This window comes from Podarcis tiliguerta (assembly GCF_965153285.1).
Source record: "Podarcis tiliguerta genome assembly, chromosome: 3".
NCBI classification, from domain to species: domain Eukaryota; kingdom Metazoa; phylum Chordata; class Lepidosauria; order Squamata; family Lacertidae; genus Podarcis; species Podarcis tiliguerta.
In genome coordinates, this window is record NC_139536.1 from 18,573,558 (window position 1) to 18,596,306 (window position 22,749).

Genomic DNA, 22,749 nt, shown 5'->3' on the forward strand with positions numbered 1-22,749 from the left:
TCCTCCTTCTCCCTGCGTCGGCTCTGGGGGTTTTCCTGGCCCCGGAGCACTGCTGGGCCGTCAGCCGGGTTCTCTCGCTCCCGTCTCGATTTGGGTCACGGGTGTGTGTGTGTCAGCGGTTCCCCCAGTTGACGTGCCAGGCGTCCCCGGTTCCCCCTCGCCAGTGGCAGCGGCAGTCTCAATAGCCCGGAGTCAGCCTAGTAGCGCAGTTGGCTCTGGCTGTCTTCATGAGCTGCTCGCTGCTGTGGTGCCCGCCATTTTCCCCTACCATCTGCGATTGGATTAAAGACTTTCTGATAGATCGGACACAAACAGTGAGGACTGGACGTGTAACATCTAATTCCTTAAAAATCAGCACTGGCACACCACAGGGATGTGTGCTAAGTCCCTACCTGTATTCATTGTATACATACGATTGTGTATCATCATCTATTGCAATTATTCAGTCTGCAGATGACGCCACCATAATGGGTTTAACAACAGGTGGAGACGAATCAGTGTATAGAGGGGAAGTCCAAAAAATATCTACATGGTGCCTATGGAACAACTTGCACCTTAATATCAGCAAGACAAAGGAGATGGTGTTGGACTTTCGTAGGAAGAGAGGAGAACTAGCCCTGCTGTACATCGGGGAGGGCTGTGTGGAGAGAGTCTCTTCCTTTAAATTCCTAGGAGTTTATCTCACTGAAGACCTTACTTGGAAAATAAATACAACCCAGGTGGTTAAGAAAGCCCAACAGAGACTCCATCTCCTCAGAGTATTGCGGAAGAACAATGTCAATCAACATCTGATGATCTCCTTCTACCGGTCAACAATAGAAAGTGTCCTTTCATACTGCATCACGGTGTGGTACGCTGGTTTGACATCATCTGATAGGAAGTGCCTACAGAGGGTGAGGAATACAGCAGAAGATATTATGGGCTGTCTCATGAATCCACTGGATGAAATAGCGGAAGAACGTTGCCTCAGGAGAGTGAGGAAAATTCTCAGGGATGATTCACACCCTGGCCGGCACTTTCTTGATCTCCTGCCCTCAGGCAGAAGATGTAGAAGCATGATTAGTCGCACCAACAGGGTAAAGAACAGCTTCTATCCGTGGGCTGTTAGGCTGCTGAATGAAAAGATAACAACAGGGCAACTGACTTTCGGGTTTGGTGGGTGTGCATCAGTAAACAAGGGGAATTAAGACTTAAGAGAGCTGAGTGGGGGGTGCTCGTGTAATCTCACTGTATACAAGTGACAATAAAGTATTTCAATTTTAATTTTGCCTCACTGGGAGTCTCCATATGATGTGTCTTGTGCCGTTAAAGCAATCACGCAACATTCCCTACTAATAAATCTACAACACTTAAAACACAAATCCGGGGACATTAAATGAAATCCAGGGACATTCCAGGGATGGATTTTGTCCGGGGACAGATTTGTAAATCCGGGGACTGTCCCCAGGAAACGGGGATGTCTGGTAACCATAGCCTTAAAAGGTTAATGCCCCCAGAGTTAGTGGAAGTGATGATAAGTTGCAGCGGCAAAGGCAAGAGGAGCTGAAAAACAAACCAAGCTTTGGAGTAACGAGCCACGATTTGTATGCCCTTTTGCAGGATGACTTGTGATTTGTGGAACAAACAGTGGTTAAAACAAACCATGGCTTAGTGTTATAAGCCATTTAAATACCAGTCAACAACTAGGCCACATAATCTACTAAAATTTTCCCAAAAAGAAGCTTATAGTGATTTATATTCTTAAATAAAAGACACATCATAAGACAAGTTATATCGATGACTGGTGTATTATCTATATTTTTCTATGTATTCACTCTCAGTTACTTCTAAGAAATGAAATCCCCAAAAATTAGTATGAACGATGCATCGTAGATAATGTGAATTGATACGTCTTTTATTTATATGATTTATTATTCATCATTTCTCCCTAAGGTTCCAGGGTGAGTTACAGCAATTTAATCATACAATTGAAAAAGTAAAACGGTTTGTATGCAATTATAAAAGTGGATAAAGCAATTCAAAGCAAAAGCACCAGGGTATAAATCAAATATTTCTGAGCATTATCTATTTAGATAATACAGTGGGTTGAACAGACTATCTTTGCTGAGATTATAGATAATGCAGCATTTGTGAGTACACTTCCTACCCTGTGATTAATATTGTAAGAGTAGCTATTAAGTAGCCTTATCATCAGAATAAGCCTCTTTAAGTCCTCCACATTTTTTTCTGTGGTGGATGGCTAGACTGCCCAAAGTTGCAAGGTGTCAACTCTAAAAAGACTTCAAGTTTGATGGAGAGTAAAGAGGGGGCACAACGCCTATATTGCAAAGTTAGGAAGCTTAACCATTCTTCTTTACCTAAGAACACTGGGATGATTAACATCCTTGCACAACTCTAATCCCCAGGGACAGAACTCACTTGAACAGTGATTCCTTAAGTATGTAGGACTGATAGGCCTCCAGTCACTAATTATCTCCATTTTTAGCTGCAGCCAGGAAACAAACTCAGCTCTGTATCTATATGGGATCCACTCCTGTTCCTATTTTTTAAACCTTGCTTTCTCTTGCTGATATTATATCATAAACCACTGTATAAACCACTAAACCATAAACCACTCTTGTTTTGTTTTGTTTGTAATAAGGGCTAGATGCTGTTGTTGGCCACTGCTTCTTGCTTTCGCTGTTCCAAACTTTTCTCTCATCTTCTGCCGCTTGGCAGTGCAGAGATTCTCAACTCTGAATACTTCTCATTTGGAGAGAAACTTCGGAAGGTGGTGTGAAGAGTAGCTTGGACATAAATGATCCGATGCACCAATCCCACTCTTCCCAGGGAAATTTTTTTTTGTGGTGAGCAGCAGGCCTGGTAGGGAAAGGCGAATTGTTCAACTTCCCTGCTAAACCACCCCACCCCCCTCTGGAGTTTCTCCAGTCCAACCCAATATATTGGGAGTGTGAACAAGAGGGCTACCCTCAAACCATCTGATGAGCCTCCAGCGGCAGCCACGTTCTACCTCAAATCCAGGAGGAGCGACAAACGGCGGCGGGGGAAAGAGAAGGTGTATCTGGACAAATTTGACAGCCGAAATTTGGTGGCTCCGACTGAGCCCTTGGCGAGGAGCTGCTTCTCAGTCCCATGGGCCCCCTCACTTAGTTGGATCCCGGTGCCTCTTTGCCTCACTTCTTAGCTCCTTAGGTAGAGGGGAAAGGAAGGAAGGGAGGAAGAGATTTACGATCAGTTCATTTCATATACAGACTATATGTCATGGCACATCCCCGCCCGTCGGTGCACGTGCAGATCCAGCCTCCAAGACCGACGCACGCCTACTTGTGAGTAAAAAAAAAAGATCATGAAACTCGGTGGGCTTACTCGCGAGTAAACATGCAGGGCTACCCCCCCCCGCCCCTTGGATCCAGCAGTCTCAGCTGCTGAGCCCCCGGGGATATTTCCTCCCGTCCGCCCCCGGCTCCTTGTCTCTCTTGCTCAATCCACGCTCTCCTTCCTTGCCTCCCTCCCTCCCTCCCAGGCGGCGGCTGCTGCTGCTGCTGCCCCGCCTCCTCTTTGCTCGGGAGAAGCGCCGCCCCGCTTTCCCTTTAAGAGCTGCGCCTCCGAGTGACGTCTCGGCGAACGCAGCTCTTTTGGAATGTATGCAAACGAGCCCTCTCCCGCCCCGTCCAACGGCGAGGCGAGCCCGGCCCCCGCCAGCCAACGGCGCGCGGGCGCCGCTGAGGGGTCGGCCAATAGATGCAAAGCGCCGGCTCGCACCATATAAGGAGCGCCCTCGCCATAAAAGGCAACATTGTATCGCTTTATATGGGGGGGAAAGGCAGCGCGGCAGGAGGAGGAGGAGGCGGCGAGGAAGGAGGAGGAGGCGGAGGCGGAGGGAGCGAGGGGGCTCCCCGGGCCGGCGCGGGTCCTGCGTGGAGCGTGAGCGAGAGGCTCGCGAGGCGGGCGAAGGCGGCGGCGGCAGCGGCAGCAGGGCAGAGCGAGAGCGCGGAGGGGGCCGGGCCCAGCCTGCCGGCTCCGGGGCCCATGGCAGCGCCGGCCTGACCCGACCCGTCCGTCCCACACTGGCGCTGAGAGGAGGCGGCGGCGGCACCATGTTACCCAGCGGGGCCGGGAACGGCGCTGCCGCCCTGCCCCGGAGCTCGGTCATGGGCATGGCCAGGACGTCCTCGGGCCGGCCGGGCGCGGGGCTCTCCCGCGGGGCGAACGGTGGCGGCGGCGGCGGCGCTGCTTCTTCTGCTTCGGCGGCGGCGGCTTCTGCCGGAGTGCGCGGCGGCCCGGGCAACGGGACGGGCCCTCCGAGCGGCCCTGGGGCGGCCGCGGGTCGCTTCGAGCGCGACCGGGACTTGGGGGCGGCCGTGGCGGCGGCGGCTGCGAGCGACAGCGAAGGCAACTCGGAGTCTGGCGAGGAGGAGGAGCTGGTGGGCGACCGGCGCGGCGTGAAGCGGACTTTGGGCGACATGGAGCTCGGGGTGGTGGTGGGGGGGCCCGAGGCGGCGGCCGTGGCGGCGGCTGCAGCGGCTGCAGCGGCGGGGGGCTACGGCGGGGCGAGCGGCGCCGTCAGCGGCGCCAAGCCGGGCAAGAAGACCCGCGGCCGCGTCAAGATCAAGATGGAATTCATCGACAACAAGCTGCGGAGATACACCACGTTCAGCAAGAGGAAGACGGGCATCATGAAGAAGGTAACCGGGGCGGGGGAAGGGCAGATCGCGTGCAAGGGGGGTTATTTCTGGATAATAGGGGTCCTGGGCAGCCCCTCTGCCTGTAGAAAGGGGATGGAGCTCTTGACATGCTCGGAAGCACCGTTGTCTCAGCTGCACGTGCTCCGTCGGAGCGCCCCGAGTCAATGCACCCGTCGGCTTTGGAGAGAGCAGCTTCGGGCTGGCTGGGTCTTGGGCAATTGACACCGGAAGGGGAGCCAGCCATGGGCCTAGCCAGCCAGCCCCGGCACCGGAAAGGCACGCCCCGCTCTGGCCCAGATCCAGCTCGAAGAAGGCCTCCCGCCGCCCCCCGGTCGTTGCGCGAGCCCTTCACTTCGAAATGCTTCGCGGAAAGGGGGAAATGCAGCGGAGGGGTCACCTCGGATGTTTTCCCAGCCCGGGTTGCGATCGGGTGAAAGGTCGGGGCAAATCCGTTGCAGCATCCTCGGGGGAGAAAGGTGCGCCTGTGTTTTGCAACAGGGGATTCCCCACCCCCCTCCTCACGAGCCTGCAAATAAGTAGGCAAACTTGGGACACCTCTGTCCCTTCCTTATCTCGTGCTGAAGAAGCCCCATTGAGTTCAGTGGCGCTGGCCTTGCAACATGCACGTGTTAGTTTGGGTGTTTGCTTCCCTGTAAAGTGGCAGTGGGTGGAACTGACAGGCTGACCGAGAGCCTTGAACTAAACAAAACTCCAGCCAGTCCCCTGGTGGGTTTCCTCTGCTGACCCCTCTAGTTTTGAGAGCAAGAATCACAGTGCCATCCTGTGCTTGTCTACTCGGAAGCAAGTCCTATAGAATTAAATAGGGATCACTCCCCACTGTCTACAGAGTTGAGCCTCTGTTGGGAACTGGGTCTGCAACCCTAAACATGGTTACTAGGGAGTAAGCCCCCATTAACCACAGAGAGACATACAGCCAAGTAGACCCACATAGTTTTGTGCTGTGGGTGAATCAGGGTTGACTCAGGGATAAGGAACTTGTGGTCTTCCAGATGAGGATGGACTTTGATTTCCACCGATCCCAGCCCATTGCCAGGGTTCAGAGATTATGGGTTCCCCATCCCTGATTTAAAGCTTGATTAAATGTTAGGGCTCCTTCTTGAGACAGGCTTGCCCCTTAATGTGTTTTTTTTTTTTAAAAAAACTATCTTCCTGTTTAGGAACAGCATTAAAAGTTATTAGAATCATAGAGTTGGAAGGGACCATGAGGGTCATAAGATTTATCTTAACAAACCCTGTCAACAGAAGCCCTACACAGGGACTCCCGCTTGTGAAGTGGGGCTATCCCTGCCCCCCATGTGTCCCTGAAATCGGCTGGGTTTGGGGTCGGAATAACCACCAGGACAATGTGTGGGGTAGCAGAGAGGGATCGTGCCATCTGGTAAGCTGAAATGGTTGCGCAGATGGGACTGGAACAGCCCGATGTTGAATTATTCCCTTTGCTTTTAAATCTGGGTTTTATGTTAGCAGAAACATTTTCTTCTCATTCCCTTGAGGATGGCACAGTTCTCCCCGGTTCACTGCAGTGTTTTATCTGAATTTGTATAGGATGCTGCAAGAGCAATCGCAAACAACTTTGGCTTAGGAAGAGGCAGATAAGGAAAGGGCCATAGAGTATTATAAAATTATAAAATTATGCATGCATCTTGCAATACTAGATCCTGGGGCCACTCAGTTAAAACTGAATGTTGGAAGAGTTGGGGCGAGCAAAAGAAAGTTGAACTATGAAATTCTCTCCTACAAGGGTGTAATGATGGACACCAACTTGGATGGCTTTAAAAGAGAGTTAGACAAACTCATGGAAGTTAATGCAACTAGCCACAGTGCCTTGTGTTTTGCCTCCATTGTCAGAAGCAACATGCCTTTGAATACCATTTGCTGAGAATCACAGGTGGGGAGAGTGTTGTTGTGCCAATGTCTTGCTTGCAGGCTCCCCCACAGGCGTCCGGCCGGCTGCTGTGAGAAACAGGATGCTGGACTAGCGATGGGCCTTTGGACAGATCTAGCTGAGCTCTTCAAATCTTGGTTGCTGGACTAGGCTCTAAGCAGTCCAAATTGTGGCCTGTGTGAAGATTTGGCAGCTGTATTGTGCCATAAGCTTATGTCACAATTCAGTTACTAGTCTTTAAGGTAACCCTGAGACTCTTGGTTGTGTTAAAACCATCAACATTGCCTGCTCTTTTTCAGGGAGGTATTACGATGTTTGAGGTGTCAATACCAGACTTTTAAAAACACAGTGGTGCAGAACTTTCCATATCGCTTAATATTCTCTCACTCCTTCTGTTCCTCCATCTTTGTCAACACACAGAAATAATTAATACAGTAAAAATGATTTACCCCATTATAGCTATGTCCTTACATATACAGTGGATGCTCGGGTTGCAAACGTGATCCGTGCTGGATGCACGTTCGCAACCCACAGTGTTCGCAACCTGTGTCTGCGCACGCGTGGGTTGCAATTCGGCGCTTCTGTGCATGCGCAAAGTGCGATTTAGCACTTCTGCGCATGTGCAACTGCCGAAACCCGGAAGTAACCCATTCTGGTACTTCCAGGTTTTGGCATTCCGTAACCTGAAAAAGCGCAACCTGAAGTGTCTGTAACCCAAGATATTACTGTATTGGCTTACGGTGCTATAACTTTTTTGCCTGGGGGAGATGCATATTTTCCTCAGGTGAGTCATAGGCTTGTTTGCTACAAAGTTGCTGGGCAGGCCGAAGAAAAGGATGCAGGGTGCACCAAGGGCTCATGTATGCACTGTTCACAGTGGTTGCTGTGCCATTTGAGCCTCGTAGGGTGTAAGACAGGGAGGCCAGCAGTAGGTGGAGCTAGAGTCAGGGATGCAGCCAAGTCGTTCTACGTTTGCCCCTGTTCTCCTCCCCTACAGTGACTGGTGACTGGGAGTGGCCGCTGGGACCATATAACACCAGATCTACATTGGCTCCCAGCACAATCCAAAGTGTTGGTGCTGACCTTTGAAATCCTAAACAGCCTCGGCCCTGTATACCTGAATGAGTGTCCTCACCTGCATTGTTCAGCCTGGACACTGAGCTCCAGCTCCGAGGGCCTTCTGGTGGTTCCTTCACTGCAAGAAGTGAAGTTACAGGGAACCAGGCAGAGGGCCTTTTCGGTAGTGGCACCCTTCCATCAGATGTCAAGGGGAAAAGGGGGTTGCTGAGGCTAAGGTGGGGGTTGGCTGAGGGTAGACTTGTGGGCTAGCTCACATGCAGCAGCATCCACTGGACTGGTTGTAAAAAGGCAGGCAGGTAGAGGGGTAGTGGGGCAGTGTGCCATTTGCTCTCTACTGAGAGTTTGTAGAATCCACTAATTTATTTAGGATTACAGATGAAGGAGTGGTTTGAGAACGCATCATTCAGCCCCCTTCCGGAAGCTATGCAGATCTGGATGGGAGCTCCATGTTGACCACCTCAGGTTTCATTGTGGAAGAAAGTCCAGATATAACTGCATAAAATAAAATCGCAGTTTGCTTTATTTTTGATCAACAACTCCACAGTATATATAGGAAAGTTCCAACATTCTGCATGTGTTTTAAGTGTTTTGAACATGTTCCCACTCCTAGAGCCCTATCCCAAGTATTAGACATCTTTACCTGAGCTGCAATATATATATTTTTTTTAAAAAAAGGCAAACGGTACACACCCATAGAAACATCATGTGCAAGTGCAACTATTCCTAAACCACTCAAGCAGTTGCTCAAAGAGAATGACAATTGTTTCCCTGCCTTTTAAAGGGGTGGAACAATGCTGTTTGGCTAAAACTCCCACAAACCCTGACCATTGGGATTGGTAGAGGAGTTGGTTCAGTGGAAAGAGTGAAAAGTAAACTCCACCATCTCCTATTTTAAACCACGGATGTGGAACTTGTGGCTTTCCAGATGTTCACCTCCAGCTCCTCCTACCAGCCCCGGTCAGCATGGCCATTGGAAGTTATGCTCCAGCAATAACTTTACGTTAGCAAACTGTAGCCCAGGATGGGGGCTCACAGATTTTCGGAGGCATCCTGAAGCCATCATCCCTAAAGTTGTTTGGAAGTTGATAAGTTTGGAGACTGGTGTGTTTTGCAGCCCTAACTTAATGGTGAATGTCTCCTGATGAGCAATGATTAGGAAACAATGACAAATCCCCAAAAGGGAGTGGTATCTTTTTGCCTGAAATCTGTAAGCGATTGCTGCAGCTCCATTCTCCTCTCTCTCTCTCTCTCTCTCGCACATATAATTGTAGTTTCTGAGCATAAGACTCATGCTGCATCAGATCAAGACTTAATCTCATCCAGCAACCTGTCCCACCTCCTCCACCAGTGGTCATCCAGGCACACCCTAGCAGCAGCTTCCCCTTCCCGCCCCCCCCCCCCATTGATAATCTGAACCTAGAGGGCTCCATTCAGCTACTATGATTGACATAATGTCTAAAGCATTTCTGCCCCCACTTTCCCACCGCATGGGTGGTATTCAGCTGTTTTACTCAGAGTAGACCCATTGAAATTAATGGCCCTAGCTTAGCCACGCCCATGAATTTTCAGTGAGTGTACTCGGAGTAAAACGTATTTGAATACCGCTCTGCGTTTTCCAAGAGAGCTTGCAACTCGAAACAGTACTAAAATTAATTTTAAGAGGCAAAAAAACCACACACAAAAGGTAGATAAAAGATATTTTATCTTATACCGGTAAGATAAAACTAGCAAGCCATTTTATCTTCTTTTTAAAAAGCTGAAATTTAAACAGATTTTGCTGGGTTCCTAAATGCTAACAGCGGAGATGTAAACATGTCTGGGGAGGGTGTTCAAGAAACTGGGGCAACATCACAGACAAGGTTTAACCCCAGGAGTGTCTTGTGTGAAGACCTAAGTCACCAGGAACAGTTGGTCATTCAGATACTCTGACCCCAAGTTGTTACAGGCCAAAGCCAGTACGTAGATCTTTTAACGTGGGCTCATTACCATGATTCAGTTCAGGCATACCTTGACTTAAGTTGAGTTACGCTTGAGCTTTCTGCCAGCATCTGCCGCCCCCTTTCCTTCTCCACTTGCCGTGATTGAAGGCTTGCCAGGTGAATTAATTATACCTGAGCTGGGAAACTACAGTTACAGGAACAGAGGAAGCGACCTTATACATGGAGTCACACCAATGGTCCGTCTAGCTCGATATTGTCTATGCACTGACTCTCCAGGCTTTCAGGCAGGTAACATCCTCGGCTCTACCTGGAGATGCTGGTGGTTGAAGCTGCGACCTTCTGCACGCAAGGCAGGTACTCTGCAGCTCGACTCCAGAGCTTCCTCGATTGGAACAAACCAGAATCCTGACCCATGGTTTGTACTTGGTTTAGGATCTTGGTTTGTTCTGAACCTGGTAATTGTAGTTTCCCAATTTGATTGACTAACTTGGAAAATCTGAGTCACGTACGGTGGAAGGGGTCACTGGCTTCAGGCACATGAACACCTCGACTTATTAAGTTGAAATATGTCTGAACCAGACCGGTGAACCCCTGTTTATATAATCCAACCACTGTGTTCAGCTTTTGCTGAAAGTTTTGGAACAATCATCGGAGGCAGCTTCATTGTAGCACATGAAAGTAGCCCAGAGGTGGACTCCCAGTTTTATCCCTGGTTTCTGAGCAGGGAATTGGAGTCAATGAAATCCACAAGTTCCTCATCTCTGTAGTAGTCTGAATCTGGATGTTACTGACGTAGGGCTAATTGTGGCATGGTGTTTTCTTTCCAAGAAAGGGGGTGCATCTGTTGCATCCATTTTGAAGCCAGTGGAAGCAGCTTTGTAGCACAGATGCCCCTGAGCTTTCTGTAGTCAAAGCTGGATCTGACCACCCCTGAAAGATGTAGACCTGACTCTTCCAAAATGTCCCAAAGCTGTAGACCTGACCCTTCCAGAATGTCCAAAATGCCACACGCCACATCTCGTCTGCACTGAGCTTCGGTTTGTTCTTTCTTGTCTAACACAATACTGTATCCATACATTCAATACACACTTCCTCCATGGCCAGTTAGCTCATTCTGGGGTGTGTGGGGGGGGTGTGTGCATTGCAGAACAGGAGCTGGGCTCTTCTGCCCTCCAGCCACTGGCTTTCATCCTCTCCTCTGCTCTCCTCTCCCAAGTAAATGGCAGAATTTAGGCCAGCACCCTTGGGCCAAATGGTGTTGTGTGGTTGCGGGCCCTCTGCACACGCTGCCGTCGTTGCCATTTGAGAAGCTCTCCAACAGCTGGTCTTGCCTTCCCCCTGAGTTGCTGCTGTGAAATGAAGCCCGGAGCAGCTGTTTGCCATTGGGACAAAGTTGAAGAAAGGCTCTGTTCCCTCCCTCAGCTGTCCTGCTCTCTGGTTGTGGCCATGGCCATAGAGTGGACTGAAGCAGTCTGCCGCTCTCTGCAATACTTTGCCAGCAGTCAAACAAGAATTCAAGGGGAGTCGGGAAGCTGCAATCCAGCTCTGTGTGTGAAGGTCTGCCTAAGGTCCGGGGCAAGGGGCTGTGGAGACAGCTGTAGGCAAGGCTCACAAGGCAGCTCCTAGGACTGGAATGCCACACATCTTCTAGACTTGCGCCTGTAGAGTTGGCCAGTGCAGCTCGGAGCCTGTTGAGTCAAACACAGCCCAACAGCTGATGGGTACATAGGAAGCTACCATCTATTAGAGTCAGGTCATGGTTTCATCTACCTCTGCATTACCTGCACTGGCCGGCAGCAACTCTTTCAAACGGGACCCCCTGAGCCCTAATCTGGAGAAGTTGGGGATCGAACCTGTGACCTGCATGCAAAGGCAAGACCCTGAGCTGTGGTCCTCCCCACCAGGGACTTGATTCAAACTCCTAGATTTGCTGTATGCCCAGGAACAGCAAGCATAGGGGGCGGGGTGAAAAACATGGCTACTGGATTCTGCTGATCTCTCTTTCAGGACTTGTTTCCCAACAGTGCCCGAAGGGGGCTTTGACAAGTGAGAGAGATGAGCAGAACCTGCATCCCTATCAGCGGAGCAGTGTGTCCGTATCATTACTTAACTTTGTTGTTCTCTGTGTGTGTTTATTTTATCTATTTATAAGATTTATAAGATTTATAAGATTATAAGTCGCCTTGCTGCGACTGAAACGTCACTCCCAAGTTAATGCTCTGAGGGCCTGGGCCCAGGCATAGCCATAACCCCTGGACGGTTAGGGCAGAACATAAATCAGCCTCTTAAAAGTTCAGATTCCCAAGGACTCCTTGCCCATCTTGGCTGCTGTAGGGCTGCTTCTGTGCATTGCAGAATAAGCACCAAGCAACTGCCTTTTGTTTAGACACGGAGTTGCATTGAGTTTGTGGGATGATGAATGTGCATGCACACACGTGCACTTTGCTCTTAAAAACCTCTTAGAAGTGACCTTGGGCCATCATTTCAGGAGAAGTTGGAGTGGCTGCTCAGTGTGAAGTAGCCTAGTTGTGCAGCCAGGTGGATCTCGCCATACTAACCTGCTGTCCTCCAGGCATTCCTCGTCCCTGCTCTGGTTGTGGTTTTCTGTCACCTGGATGATCTTTGGAGTGTTGCTACTATAGAGGCCGGTTCAGCAAGCAGCGCACAAAAGCAGTGCACCTGTAATGATCTTTTCACGGGTTTACACTTTTAAGGCACCCCCTCCCCCTTTTTATGGAATTACTCTGCCAAGATCTGCAGCTAACTCTGCTGGTTTTTTGTAGCTCAAGGCATTCGTTGTCTCCAGCGCTTTGTCTATTAAGCTGTTTGCAGAGAAGCAGTGACAATGATAATGAAATTAGAGGCTTCAGCTGCTGAGCACATCTTGCTTTCCCCATGTTTGGGGACTTCTTTGTATGTATTTTGCATTGTTATGCGTTTGTCACCGGGATGCAGGTTTGAAAGCCGGTCTTCTGACACATTTCAGTGCCCCTTGTCCCATTTTATTCTTTGATAGGGTAACAGCAGTTGAATTTTGGTAAAATCCTCCTAGAGATCCTGAGGCTGCTGAAATGGTTCAGTTGGAGGTCAAGTGGTGTTATATGTATACTGCCCAAAGTTGCCACTTAAGCAAAGTGTTAGCTGCAGTTACCCTTTGCTGGACGGAATATGTGATTTACCCTGTTCTTTGTGCAAAAACACAAAGAACCTGCATTTCCCAGTGTTGTATTCTCACTTGAACACCCAGTTTATTTTGCTCTATAGTAGACAAACCGTTCTTGTATTTCAGCCTTGGTGCTCTGGAGCAAGAGAGACGTCAGCAAATACAGCCTTGAATTTGGTGGGATGCATGGATGTTCGTTGATCTGCCTCTACTGCTGGAAGCCAGCCCTTGCTAACCTGCTGCCCTCCAGATGTTTTGAACTATAACTCCTATCATTCCCAGCTAGCATACGTGCGCTGGCCAAGGCTGTTGGGAGATGCAGTAGGCAAGGGCTGCTGTAAGTTAATTAGAATGGGGGTGGGGAACTTTGACCCTTCCATATTTGGTTGGACCAGATAAGATGCTCCTGCATCCTCTTCTCCTCGTGGCCAACCTGTAGGAAACCCACAAGCAGCACCTGAGCACAAGAACACTCTCCCCTCCTGTGGTTTCTAGCAACTGATATTCAGAAGCATTACTGCTTCCAACCATGGAGGCAGATCATAACCATCATGGCAAGTCACCATGGATTGCCTTTGTCCTTCATGAACTTGTCTAATCCTCTTTAAAAGCCATCCAAGTTGGTGACCATCGCTCCTTCCGCGGGAGCAAATTCCATAGCTTCACTCTCTCCTGAGCAAATAAATACTTCATTTTGTCCATCCCAAATCTTCCAGAAGAAGGTCCAGAAGTTCTAGTGTTGAGAGGGAGAAAGTCTCTACCTCTGTGCTGTTCGTAATTTAAAAAAATTCTGCCATTCCGCCTCTTTCTCTGAACTAAAAGCATCCCAAATGCTGCAATCGTTCTTTAAATCAGAGTCGCTCCACACCCCCTTGGATCCATTTTGGTCCCTTTTCGATATCCTGAGGTGAGGCAACCAGAACAACACCCAGTAACTCCCACCATTGGCCACGCTACCTGGGACTGGCGGGAGTTTGGAGTCCCAATAGCATTTGGAGGGCTGCTCAGGGGATCTCCTGTTCTCTGCTGCTCAGGGAATCGTTGATAAAGGATAGCTCTGTGAACAACTACTGGTAGGCATGGGAGACAGAAAGAACCTCATTGCTGTACTTGTGAACACAACTTGCTGGGAAGGGCGGTTTTCCTTATGCCCTTCTTGTGAGACTCCACAAGGCACCTATCTGCCTACAGCTTCCTGGACTAAGAATCAGAGAATCATAGAGTTGAATGGGGCCCTGAGGATCATCTAGTCCAGCGGTTCTCAACCTGTGGGTCCCCAGATGTTGTTGGACTACAACTCCCATCATCCCTGAGCTCTGGCCTTGCTAGCTAGGGGTGATGGGAGTTGTAGTTCAACAACATCTGGGGGGGACCCACAGGTTGAGAAAGGCTGATCTCGTCCAATACAGGAATATGCCGCTGTTCCTTCTGGGGATCGAACCCGCAACCTTGGTGCTGTCAGCACCGCACTGTAACCAACTGAGCTCTAATGAGACTAGCTGGACCTTTCGCCTCTTCCAGCATTGCTCTCCTCCTGTTGTCAGACCCAAGCTGTGCAATGGCAGGAGGAGAGCCTTAGCTGCGGGATTTGGCAATTAACTGCCCGGTCTGCTGCTTTTCTGCTCTCTGACCTTGTCAGTGGTGGTGGGGGTAAAGGGCACCTGTGAGGAGGCAAGTCCGCCCGGGAGGTCGGCGTGGTATCTAAGAGAGGTCAGGCTGTGGCATATTGCTTGGTGATGACTTTGGCTGACGTTCCAAAAGCTCTACTGACTCCGGTTCCTCTCGCTGACTGATGGCCTGTGCTCAACTGTCAATTGCAGTACCGTTTCCCCTGAGTAAGTTCCTCCTCCTGTTGGCCCAGGGATGAACAAAGCCCCCTTAAGCAAGCGACTTGGATGGAGAGCAAAGCTGTTGTGGTCCTCACAGGAGATTATGGTTTGGTCCGGTTTGGTGCTATCTCTGATTTTGGTGGCGGCGGGAGGGAAAGAAGCAGTGAGCTTTGACTCTTGCTTGCGGACTGCCCGAAGCACGATAACAGAAGACAGAGTGTTGTTTGCCTTTGTTAAGGGTTGTCTGAAGTGAGATTTCTTGCCCCCTAGTGCAGGTAGCTGGCATTGAGTGGGTTTGATCACAAGCTAACCAGTGCAGACTGTATGGAGGAGACTGGCGTATGCAGCAGGTAGAAAACCGTTGCCTAATTGGATGCTAATTGGGACTTCTTTCACAAGTGAAGGAATGCTGACCATGCTTCTGAGCATGTGCGAAGTACCTTTCCCTCCTTGCTGTGTAATTGGAAGCAGTCCTCTGACATTTTTAGGGGTGGGGGTTGCAAGATAAGACTGTGGCTTCCAGGCCTAGAGCCTCCTTCTTTTTTAGAAGGTGAATTTTGCCGAAAACTATGTGTACACACACACACACACACACACACACACAGAGGCTGGTTGTGTTCTGTCTGGATAAGCCAAATACGTAGCTGAGAAAGATGACACATATTTCTTTCTGCTTTGCCCTGGATAGCAAGAATTCATGGGAGGTCTTGTTTTTGGGAACAGAGTTTTTGGATGGCCACACTGGTGCCACACCTTGTGCCAATGTGCCGGGTCGATTGTTTTCTGAGAGCCTTCCTGAAGGAGAACTCTCCAGTGCCAAGAACGCAGAATGTTGAGACTGGGACCGGGGTGTGCGCACGATATTTATAAACATGGCAAAACAGTAGATTTAGGAAAAAATAATCCCAAGGAGTTGCACTCCTCCAGTGTTAGGCCTGTGGATTAGAAGCCGGAGCCTGGGCTAGGGGCCTGTAGAAGCATGTAAGAAAGGCCGAGGCCAGGGGAATGTGTAAAACAGCTCTCCCCAGCTCCTTTAAGATATGGAACTACAATTCCCATCAGCCCTAGCCAGCGGGATGATGGGAATTATAGTCCAGCAACATCTAGAGGCACAAGGTTGGGGAAGACTGGTATAAACAGCGCAAGCCTTAGAAAATATTAGGGGGGGGGAATTAGGTGCAATGAGAGGAAATGTTAAAATATGTGCATAATAGTCGCTGGATGCAGAAATGGACAGAGTTTTTAAAATCAATTGAAGTATCTTCTTTTTTAAAGAACAGGTCAGAGTTCTTGTCCTTTTAAAAGCTGTGTCACGAAATTTCCTTTTCTGCCTGTCGTTTTTGGCCTATAAAACCTAGGCACCTTAGCTGATTTTTTAGTTTACTCCTGTGGATGCTAGGTTACTGGAACTGGCAGGGGAAGGGATTTGGATGGAGGAAGTAATTATCTGAGGGATAAGTTGTGTGGTCCAGATTGCTATCTGGCTTGGAAGTTGGGGAGGAATTGGGGAGGGTCCTGCTCCTCAGCCGCCAGAGTCTCCCTGCAAAAGCCTCTGTTGTGACAACTGGGCTCCTGGGGCCTAGTTCAGTTTAAACTCTGCGAATAGTATGGGCTGCAAGGGAATTCCCGTTCTCCAGAGTGGGCTGTGGGATTGGAACAGAATGCCCAGTTGAAGAAAAGGGAACTAAAGTCAAAACAAAACCCTTAAAAATGTTACAACTCCCCATCTCCTCCAGATTGACGTTGGTCATTATGAAATCCCACTTAACGAACAAGGCGCATTTGAAAGATGCTTGGGGCTTTGGAGTTTTACTGAGTGTGACTTTGCCTGCTTGGAAGGGTCAGAAAAGATGCTGCAGGTACTTTGATGCAAATATACTTTGTCTGCAGTACCAGGATAATTGGCAAAAGCAGGAATTTATGTATAGTTGATTCCCCCACCCCCTTATAATATAGCAAAATGTTTTACACACACACATACATGCAATTAAACCAAGGTGTTTGGATTTAAATCCCACCACATGGTGATTCTTGTGTTAAGTTATTGGGTTTTAGCCTGATTGAATTTAAAGTTTTGCTAACTGCGCCCTTTGTGAGACTCTTCATTTTAATCGAACTTGCTTCTCTGTGGGTCTTTGCTTATTTCAGTCAGGCTTTCCACTCGTTCAGTTTGTTTCCTAGAGGAAAGAAGTAATGAATAAGAACCACTGAATAACTAGAACATGTTTGCTCACAAGTGAGCAGAATCTAGTACCAGCCTGTGTTTCCAGGAGTCTAAACTCGTAACTATGCGCCGGTTCACTTGAGCAGTTACCTGCCTTGGAAATACTCAAATTATCTTAACTTGTTAGGAAATTGTAAATAAGGTATTTGTTAGTTACAGTCCGTATTCTGATAAGCTGAGAATGTTGTTATCATGTGCCTACGAAAAAGACACCTATTTTTTCATTAAAAAAGCAAACTTTATTGACATACAGTAAAAATAATGGATATGGCAAATAAAAAGGAATGTGAAAATAGAAAAATAAAACACAGATACAGAGGAGGGGTTAAAAAAAACCAAGAAACTGCTGAAAATACAATGCCTCATTCAGTTGCCAGATATGAGAAGAAGGTGGGTCAATTCAGTTCTCAGTAAAACCGCTCCACATGCTTGTCTGTCGTACAGGTGGTGTAGTGGGCTGTTCAATTGAGTTAGCATAGCAGAGGAACTTATACCATATTGAGTAAAAAAGGACAAGGCACCTGATTTTGACAAAGCATTGTACATAAGATTAAAAACAAGGAAGGCTTTGCCCATGTTTTGTTTTGGCTTTCTTAACACCAGAGCTTCAAAACTGGGACTGTCAGGCAAGAGGCACTGCTATATGCTTTGGGTGGTATTAAACCAGGTTTCCTCAACCTCGGCTCTGCAGATGTTTTGAGACTACAGTTCCCATCATCCCTGACCACTGGTCCTGCTAGCTAGGGATCATGGGAGTTGTAGGCCAAAAACATCTGGAGGGCCAAGGCTAAGGAAGCCTGTATTAAGCTATGCCTGGAGCAACTGAAACTAATGAACATGACTAAGTTAGGTCCATTAATTTTAGTGGGTCTTCTCTTAGTTGAATATCACCCTATGATTATGGCTCTCAACCGATTAGTGATGGGGAACCTTGGGTCCAGGGCCAAATGCACCCCTCCGGGCCTCTTTGTCTGGGCCTTGAAACTCCCCAAACCCACACCCTTCACTTGTGCTTCTGCACACCCAAAGTGTTTGGCCCCAGTCAACAAATGCTGCAGTTAACTGCCCTGCCAGCTAACTGAATTAAAACCTTCACTCTTCCTTTTTAATCAGAATTTGTGTACTGCTTGATGGTAAGAAACCCACTAGGCAGTCTATGAAAATACAGTGTTTATAATACCACAATGCCTTCATTATAATTAAAATGTATACTGGATTATGGCGCAATATAACATCATTGAACATATGGAAGTGCATTTTGCGGAACCAGGCCATTGTTCCAGCTAGCTCAGTATTGTCTGCTCTGACTGGCAGCGACAGAGGGCTTTGCCGGCACCTGGTACCTGAGCATTTTAAACTAGGGGTGTCGGGAATAGGCTCTTCCACAAAGTTACTATTGAATTCTCCCATAACTTTGGATGAGACATATTTAGCCACTGTAGAAACAAGAAACGAGGCACAAACAAGAGTTGTAAAGTTTGAACAAATCCATCTGAAGTTCTTGATGTAGAAATCCCCTTAGATTTTTGAACTGTCCACTAACGGGTTTGCTTGTTTGTAAACAGCAATGCAATAAAAAATAAGTAAACATTTTATGTGCAATTACAGAAACAAGTAATACAATTCCAAGCAAAAGCAGCAGAGTTTAGATTAACCAAAGCAGAAGAGGTGGGTCCTGCAAAAATGCCTTAATTGTTGAACGGCCCAGGGTAAAGAAGGGCATCTTCAGGATTAATAAATGGGACTATTCAGAGGAAGCAACAACTTGGAAAAACTTGTGTTTGAAAATGAGCAGAGTGCATGCTCACAGGCCTATCTCTTTGCTCGAATCAGCTTGATGTCCTTCCCATGTCTTGGACTACAGTTCCCATAATCCTTTAGCCATGCTGGCTGGAGCTGATGTGGGTTGGAAGTCCAACAACATCAACATCCGGATTGACTATGGCTGATATAAATAGTTTGGGGAAAAGGTGTCCCCCCCATGATTCTTATACAGTACCTCTCTACTTGCATATTTAATGTTTCCCCCCTGAATCTCTGGTTGAATTATCCCCAGTTTAAGGACTGGTTCTCCCCACTCCTGCTTTCCAAATGTAATTGCCATGCTTGAGGAAGCTGCCTCCAGGTTTCTAGCTGCCGGCTTGCTTGGTTGTGTGGCTGTGTTTAAGAGGAAGAAGAAAGTGCTCTTGAGTGCAGTTGACCCACCTACAGAAGGCGGTAAGCAACTCCTGTTGATTGTAACAGATTTGACTTGCACCGTGCTCCTGTATAAGCAGCAGAGGCATGAGACGCTTCTACCTTGGAATTTGAGCATACTTAATTTTGCCTTGTTTGAAGAAATAGTGCATCTCAGCTACAATCAGGTATATTTAAATGAACTATTCATTTTGCTTAACATTTTACTACAAAAGGATAGAGTGCAGTTGCAAGACGTTAACAAATCTTGGGTACTGCCATTTTAATTTGCAAAAAAAAGGTGTTTATGGTTCTCATTCACCCTCTTCAGAACTCAGAGTTCAGGTGAAGTGGCAGGGCTGGTTCGGAGTGCCTCACTCGAGACCACATATTATGGCAAAAGTGGGACTTGAATCGAAACCCTGAAAAGAAGTTTCTTGGAAGGTATACAGAGAACGAAGTGATGGACAAGCCAGTAGAATAGTTGCTTGTTTGGTCTTCTGGTTAGAGAGGTGCAAAAGCTGCTTCTTTTTAAAAATTGCTTTTTATTGAATTTTAAATTGGTTATTCGTCTATATATTCTGTTCACTCTTTAACATATATTGTACACATGTAAAAAAATCAAACAATAACAATATTTCTACACAAGTGACTTCCCACCAGCTCAGCTTCTGTCGTCTTTCTCTTCTCAACTATGTTGTTTTTCCTTATTGCCTTTCTAATACATAATATATCTCAGGGGTGGCCAACTCCCAAGAGACTGCAATCTACTCCCAGAATTAAAAACTGCCCGTTTTTTAGGGGTTCTGGTCAAAGTTGTTGAGCTGCTTTTAGGCAGAAAGGGGAACAGCCACTCACCAACAGATCGCTGTGGAAACTAACAGCCTCACTCAGTAAACTCCATCTTCCGTTCTGCAGATCATGCGACAATGGAGGGCGGGCTGGGGCAGATTCTAATTTACCAATGGAATGGGACCCGGGGATCCACCACGATCTACCAAAACCTCCCAGGGATCTACCAGTAGATTGCGACCGACCTGTTGGACATACCTGATATATCTTACCTATCTGATCTTTACTTTGCAAAATTAAGTCGGAGCATATCAGGGATTTTATTTGAGAACAATGTTTCCCCAGATAATCTTTTACACATTCCCACTCCGTTTTGAATTTTTGGTTTGGTTGGTTCCTAACTGCTTCTGTCATGCTTGCTAATTACAAATACTGATACAATTTAGTTTGCCATTCTTCCTTTGTTGGTGTCCTATTCCCCTTCCAATTTCTTGCGATTAACATTCTTGCTGCTGTTGTAGCATATAAAGGTAAAGGGACCCCTGACCGTTAGGTCCAGTCACGGACGACTCTGGGGTTGCGGCGCTCATCTCGCTTTATTGGCCGAGGGAGCCGGCGTACAGCATGGCTAAGCCGCTTCTGGCGAACCAGAACAGCGCACGGAAACGCCGTTTACCTTTCCGCCGGAGCGGTACCTATTTATCTACTTGCACTTTGACGTTCTTTCGAACTGCTAGGTTGGCAGGAGCAGGGACCGAGCAATGGGAGCTCACTCCGTCGTGGGGATTTGAACCGCCGCCCTTCTGATTGGCAAGTCCTGGGCTCTGTTATTTAGACCACAGCCCCACCCGCGTCCTTCTGTTGTAGCATATAGGAACACCCTTTTTCGAGAGGTGCAGGAGCTTCTATGCCCATCAAGTGGAAAGTTTGTTAGACTCTGGTTCAGATTTCAGGTGATGGAAAAGGCCTGTGCCTGAGATCTTGGGAGAGCCGCTGCCAGTCAGAGTAGGCTAGATGGGAAAGTAGTCCGACCTTCTAATTTGAAGCTGGCTTCCAACATTACTATGTTTGCCGTGCTTGCTGGGTGGCTGTTTGCCAAAGTAGGCTCCCACTCTCACCCCACAAGTTGTTCTTGGTAAGAGAGCTGGCTTTTGTGTTTTGAAAGACTTATTAATGAGGGAGGCAGGCCAGCCGGCTAGGCCTTGGAGAAGGTAGCTCAGCCCCAATTTGCCATGTCTGTGAAGCCGGCGTGGTGCTGGCGGAAAGAGCAATGAGTGCCGCAGATAAAGAAGAGCGACACATTTAGCAGACGCCTGATAAAAGGCGCCTGGCTCGTTGCAAGTGTGTGGGGGGGAATGAGTTTGTGCTTCCCTCAGCCGCATTCGCACCATACATACGATGCTGTTTTAAACAGGGCTTCTTCTCCCAAAGGATTCTGGGAGCTGTCGCTGGTTAAGGGTGCTGAGAGTCATGAGGAGAACCCCATTCCCCTCACAGAGCTACAGTTGCCCTAGTTGTTTTAACAGCCAATCCTCCTTCACAGGAAAATCTGGGAATTGTAGCTCTCGGAGGGGAACGCGGGTCTCACAGCAACCCTTGGCACCCTTAACAAACTACATCTCCCAGGATTCTTTGGGGGAAACCACGACGGTTTAAAGTGGTATCACACTGCTTTAAACATATGGTGTGGATGTGCCCTTGGTAAAATGGAAAGCTTTCGGTTTTGGCTGTAGAGTCCTGCTGCAGGAGCCCTGGACATTATCGTCGTTGTCTGGTGTCATAGGACTGACTCCTCACTCATCTTCTCCTCTATAACCTTTCTATCAGATTGGGCAGTCATCACACTTGTCTTTTGACAGGATGTGCTCTCTATTTTTAAGCTTTCTTGTCCCCCTCCCTCCCTTGTTGCAGAGTGAATATGATTCAGGCTTTGTAGCTGAGAAAGAAGGCTAGAAAGGGGTCAGGGGGGAGGATGCTGGACTACTTAGGCCTGATTCAGCAGGGCTCTTGCATTAGGTAATTGGCTCAAACCGCCCCCAGGTTGCACAGGGCTGTGTCTCCAGGCTGCTATTTTGCACTTGGGTCTGGTTAGTGAGCTTCAGGATTCTTCTAGTGGAAAGCAAAGTGGACGTCTTCCCTCCAAAGTCCTACGGTTTGACCATTCCTGAGCTGTTTTAGTCCAGCATCACATTTTGCAGCAGCCAATAGTTGCTAGAAGGTGTGGTCATGTCTGGCTTCGAACAACGCTCAATTTTGTGTTTCCAGTCCCTTTCAAGCATAACTCCTCAACCCAGCTTCTGGATAGCTCAGTTGGTTAGGGTGTGGTGCTAATAATGCCAAGGTTGCAGCTTCAATCCCCATATGGGGAGAAATGCAGGGAGTTGGACTAGACTAGAGGATCCTTAGAGTCCCTTTCAGCTCTACAATTCTACAAGTATATTTCGTTTTAAATGAAAATTCTCTGGAACCCTGAGCAAGGTCTCCGCTCAAGTGTAGCAACCTTCCTTCTACGGAGTTAGAATATTGATCCATTTATTGTCTCTGGAAGCCAGCTCTCCAGATTTCCACAAAAGCGTCTGTCCCAGCCCCACCTGGAGATTTCAGGGATTTGAAACTGGGATCTTCTGCATGCAAAGCAGGTGCTCTAACACCTTGCTACGGACCTTCTCTTAATGCAGTTGCGGAATACGCACAGCCTTGACCATTGACAGGTAGCAAAAATACTAACACATCTACACCCAGGACTATGATTGGACGTGTAGGAAGGATGTCCACAGAAAATGCTGTCTTGGTGTCATCTTGATGATAGCAGAGGGTAAGGTAAAGGTAAAGGGACCCCTGACCATTAGGTCCAGTCGTGGCCGACTCTGGGGTTGCGGCGCTCATCTCGCTTTATTGGCCGAGGGAGCCGGCGTACAGCTTCTGGGTCATGTGGCCAGCACGACTAAGCCACTT

The 22,749-nt window shown here is 48.1% G+C and overlaps 1 protein-coding gene and 1 long non-coding RNA gene across 3 annotated transcripts in view; one reads left to right on the forward strand and one right to left on the reverse strand.

Moving 5' to 3' along the window:
- Positions 1 to 1,873: 1,873 nt before the first annotated feature.
- On the reverse strand, positions 1,874 to 3,589 carry LOC310674215. Its single transcript, XR_014509433.1, has 2 exons — positions 3,367 to 3,589; positions 1,874 to 3,187 (listed from the first exon to the last, which is right to left on the reverse strand). It is a non-coding gene; the product is annotated as an uncharacterized lncRNA (long non-coding RNA).
- Positions 3,590 to 3,981: 392 nt separating this feature from the next.
- SRF (serum response factor) overlaps positions 3,982 to 22,749 on the forward strand; it is a 69,627-nt gene continuing 50,859 nt past the window's right edge. The window contains exon 1 of one of the 2 annotated variants that reach the window (XM_083433080.1): positions 3,982 to 4,685. In XM_083433080.1, coding sequence (XP_083289206.1) covers positions 4,098 to 4,685 — 588 coding nt within the window. In that variant the 5' untranslated portion in view covers positions 3,982 to 4,097. The remainder of the gene's footprint in view (positions 4,686 to 22,749) is intronic. The other variant, XM_083433081.1, reaches the window with a different exon arrangement.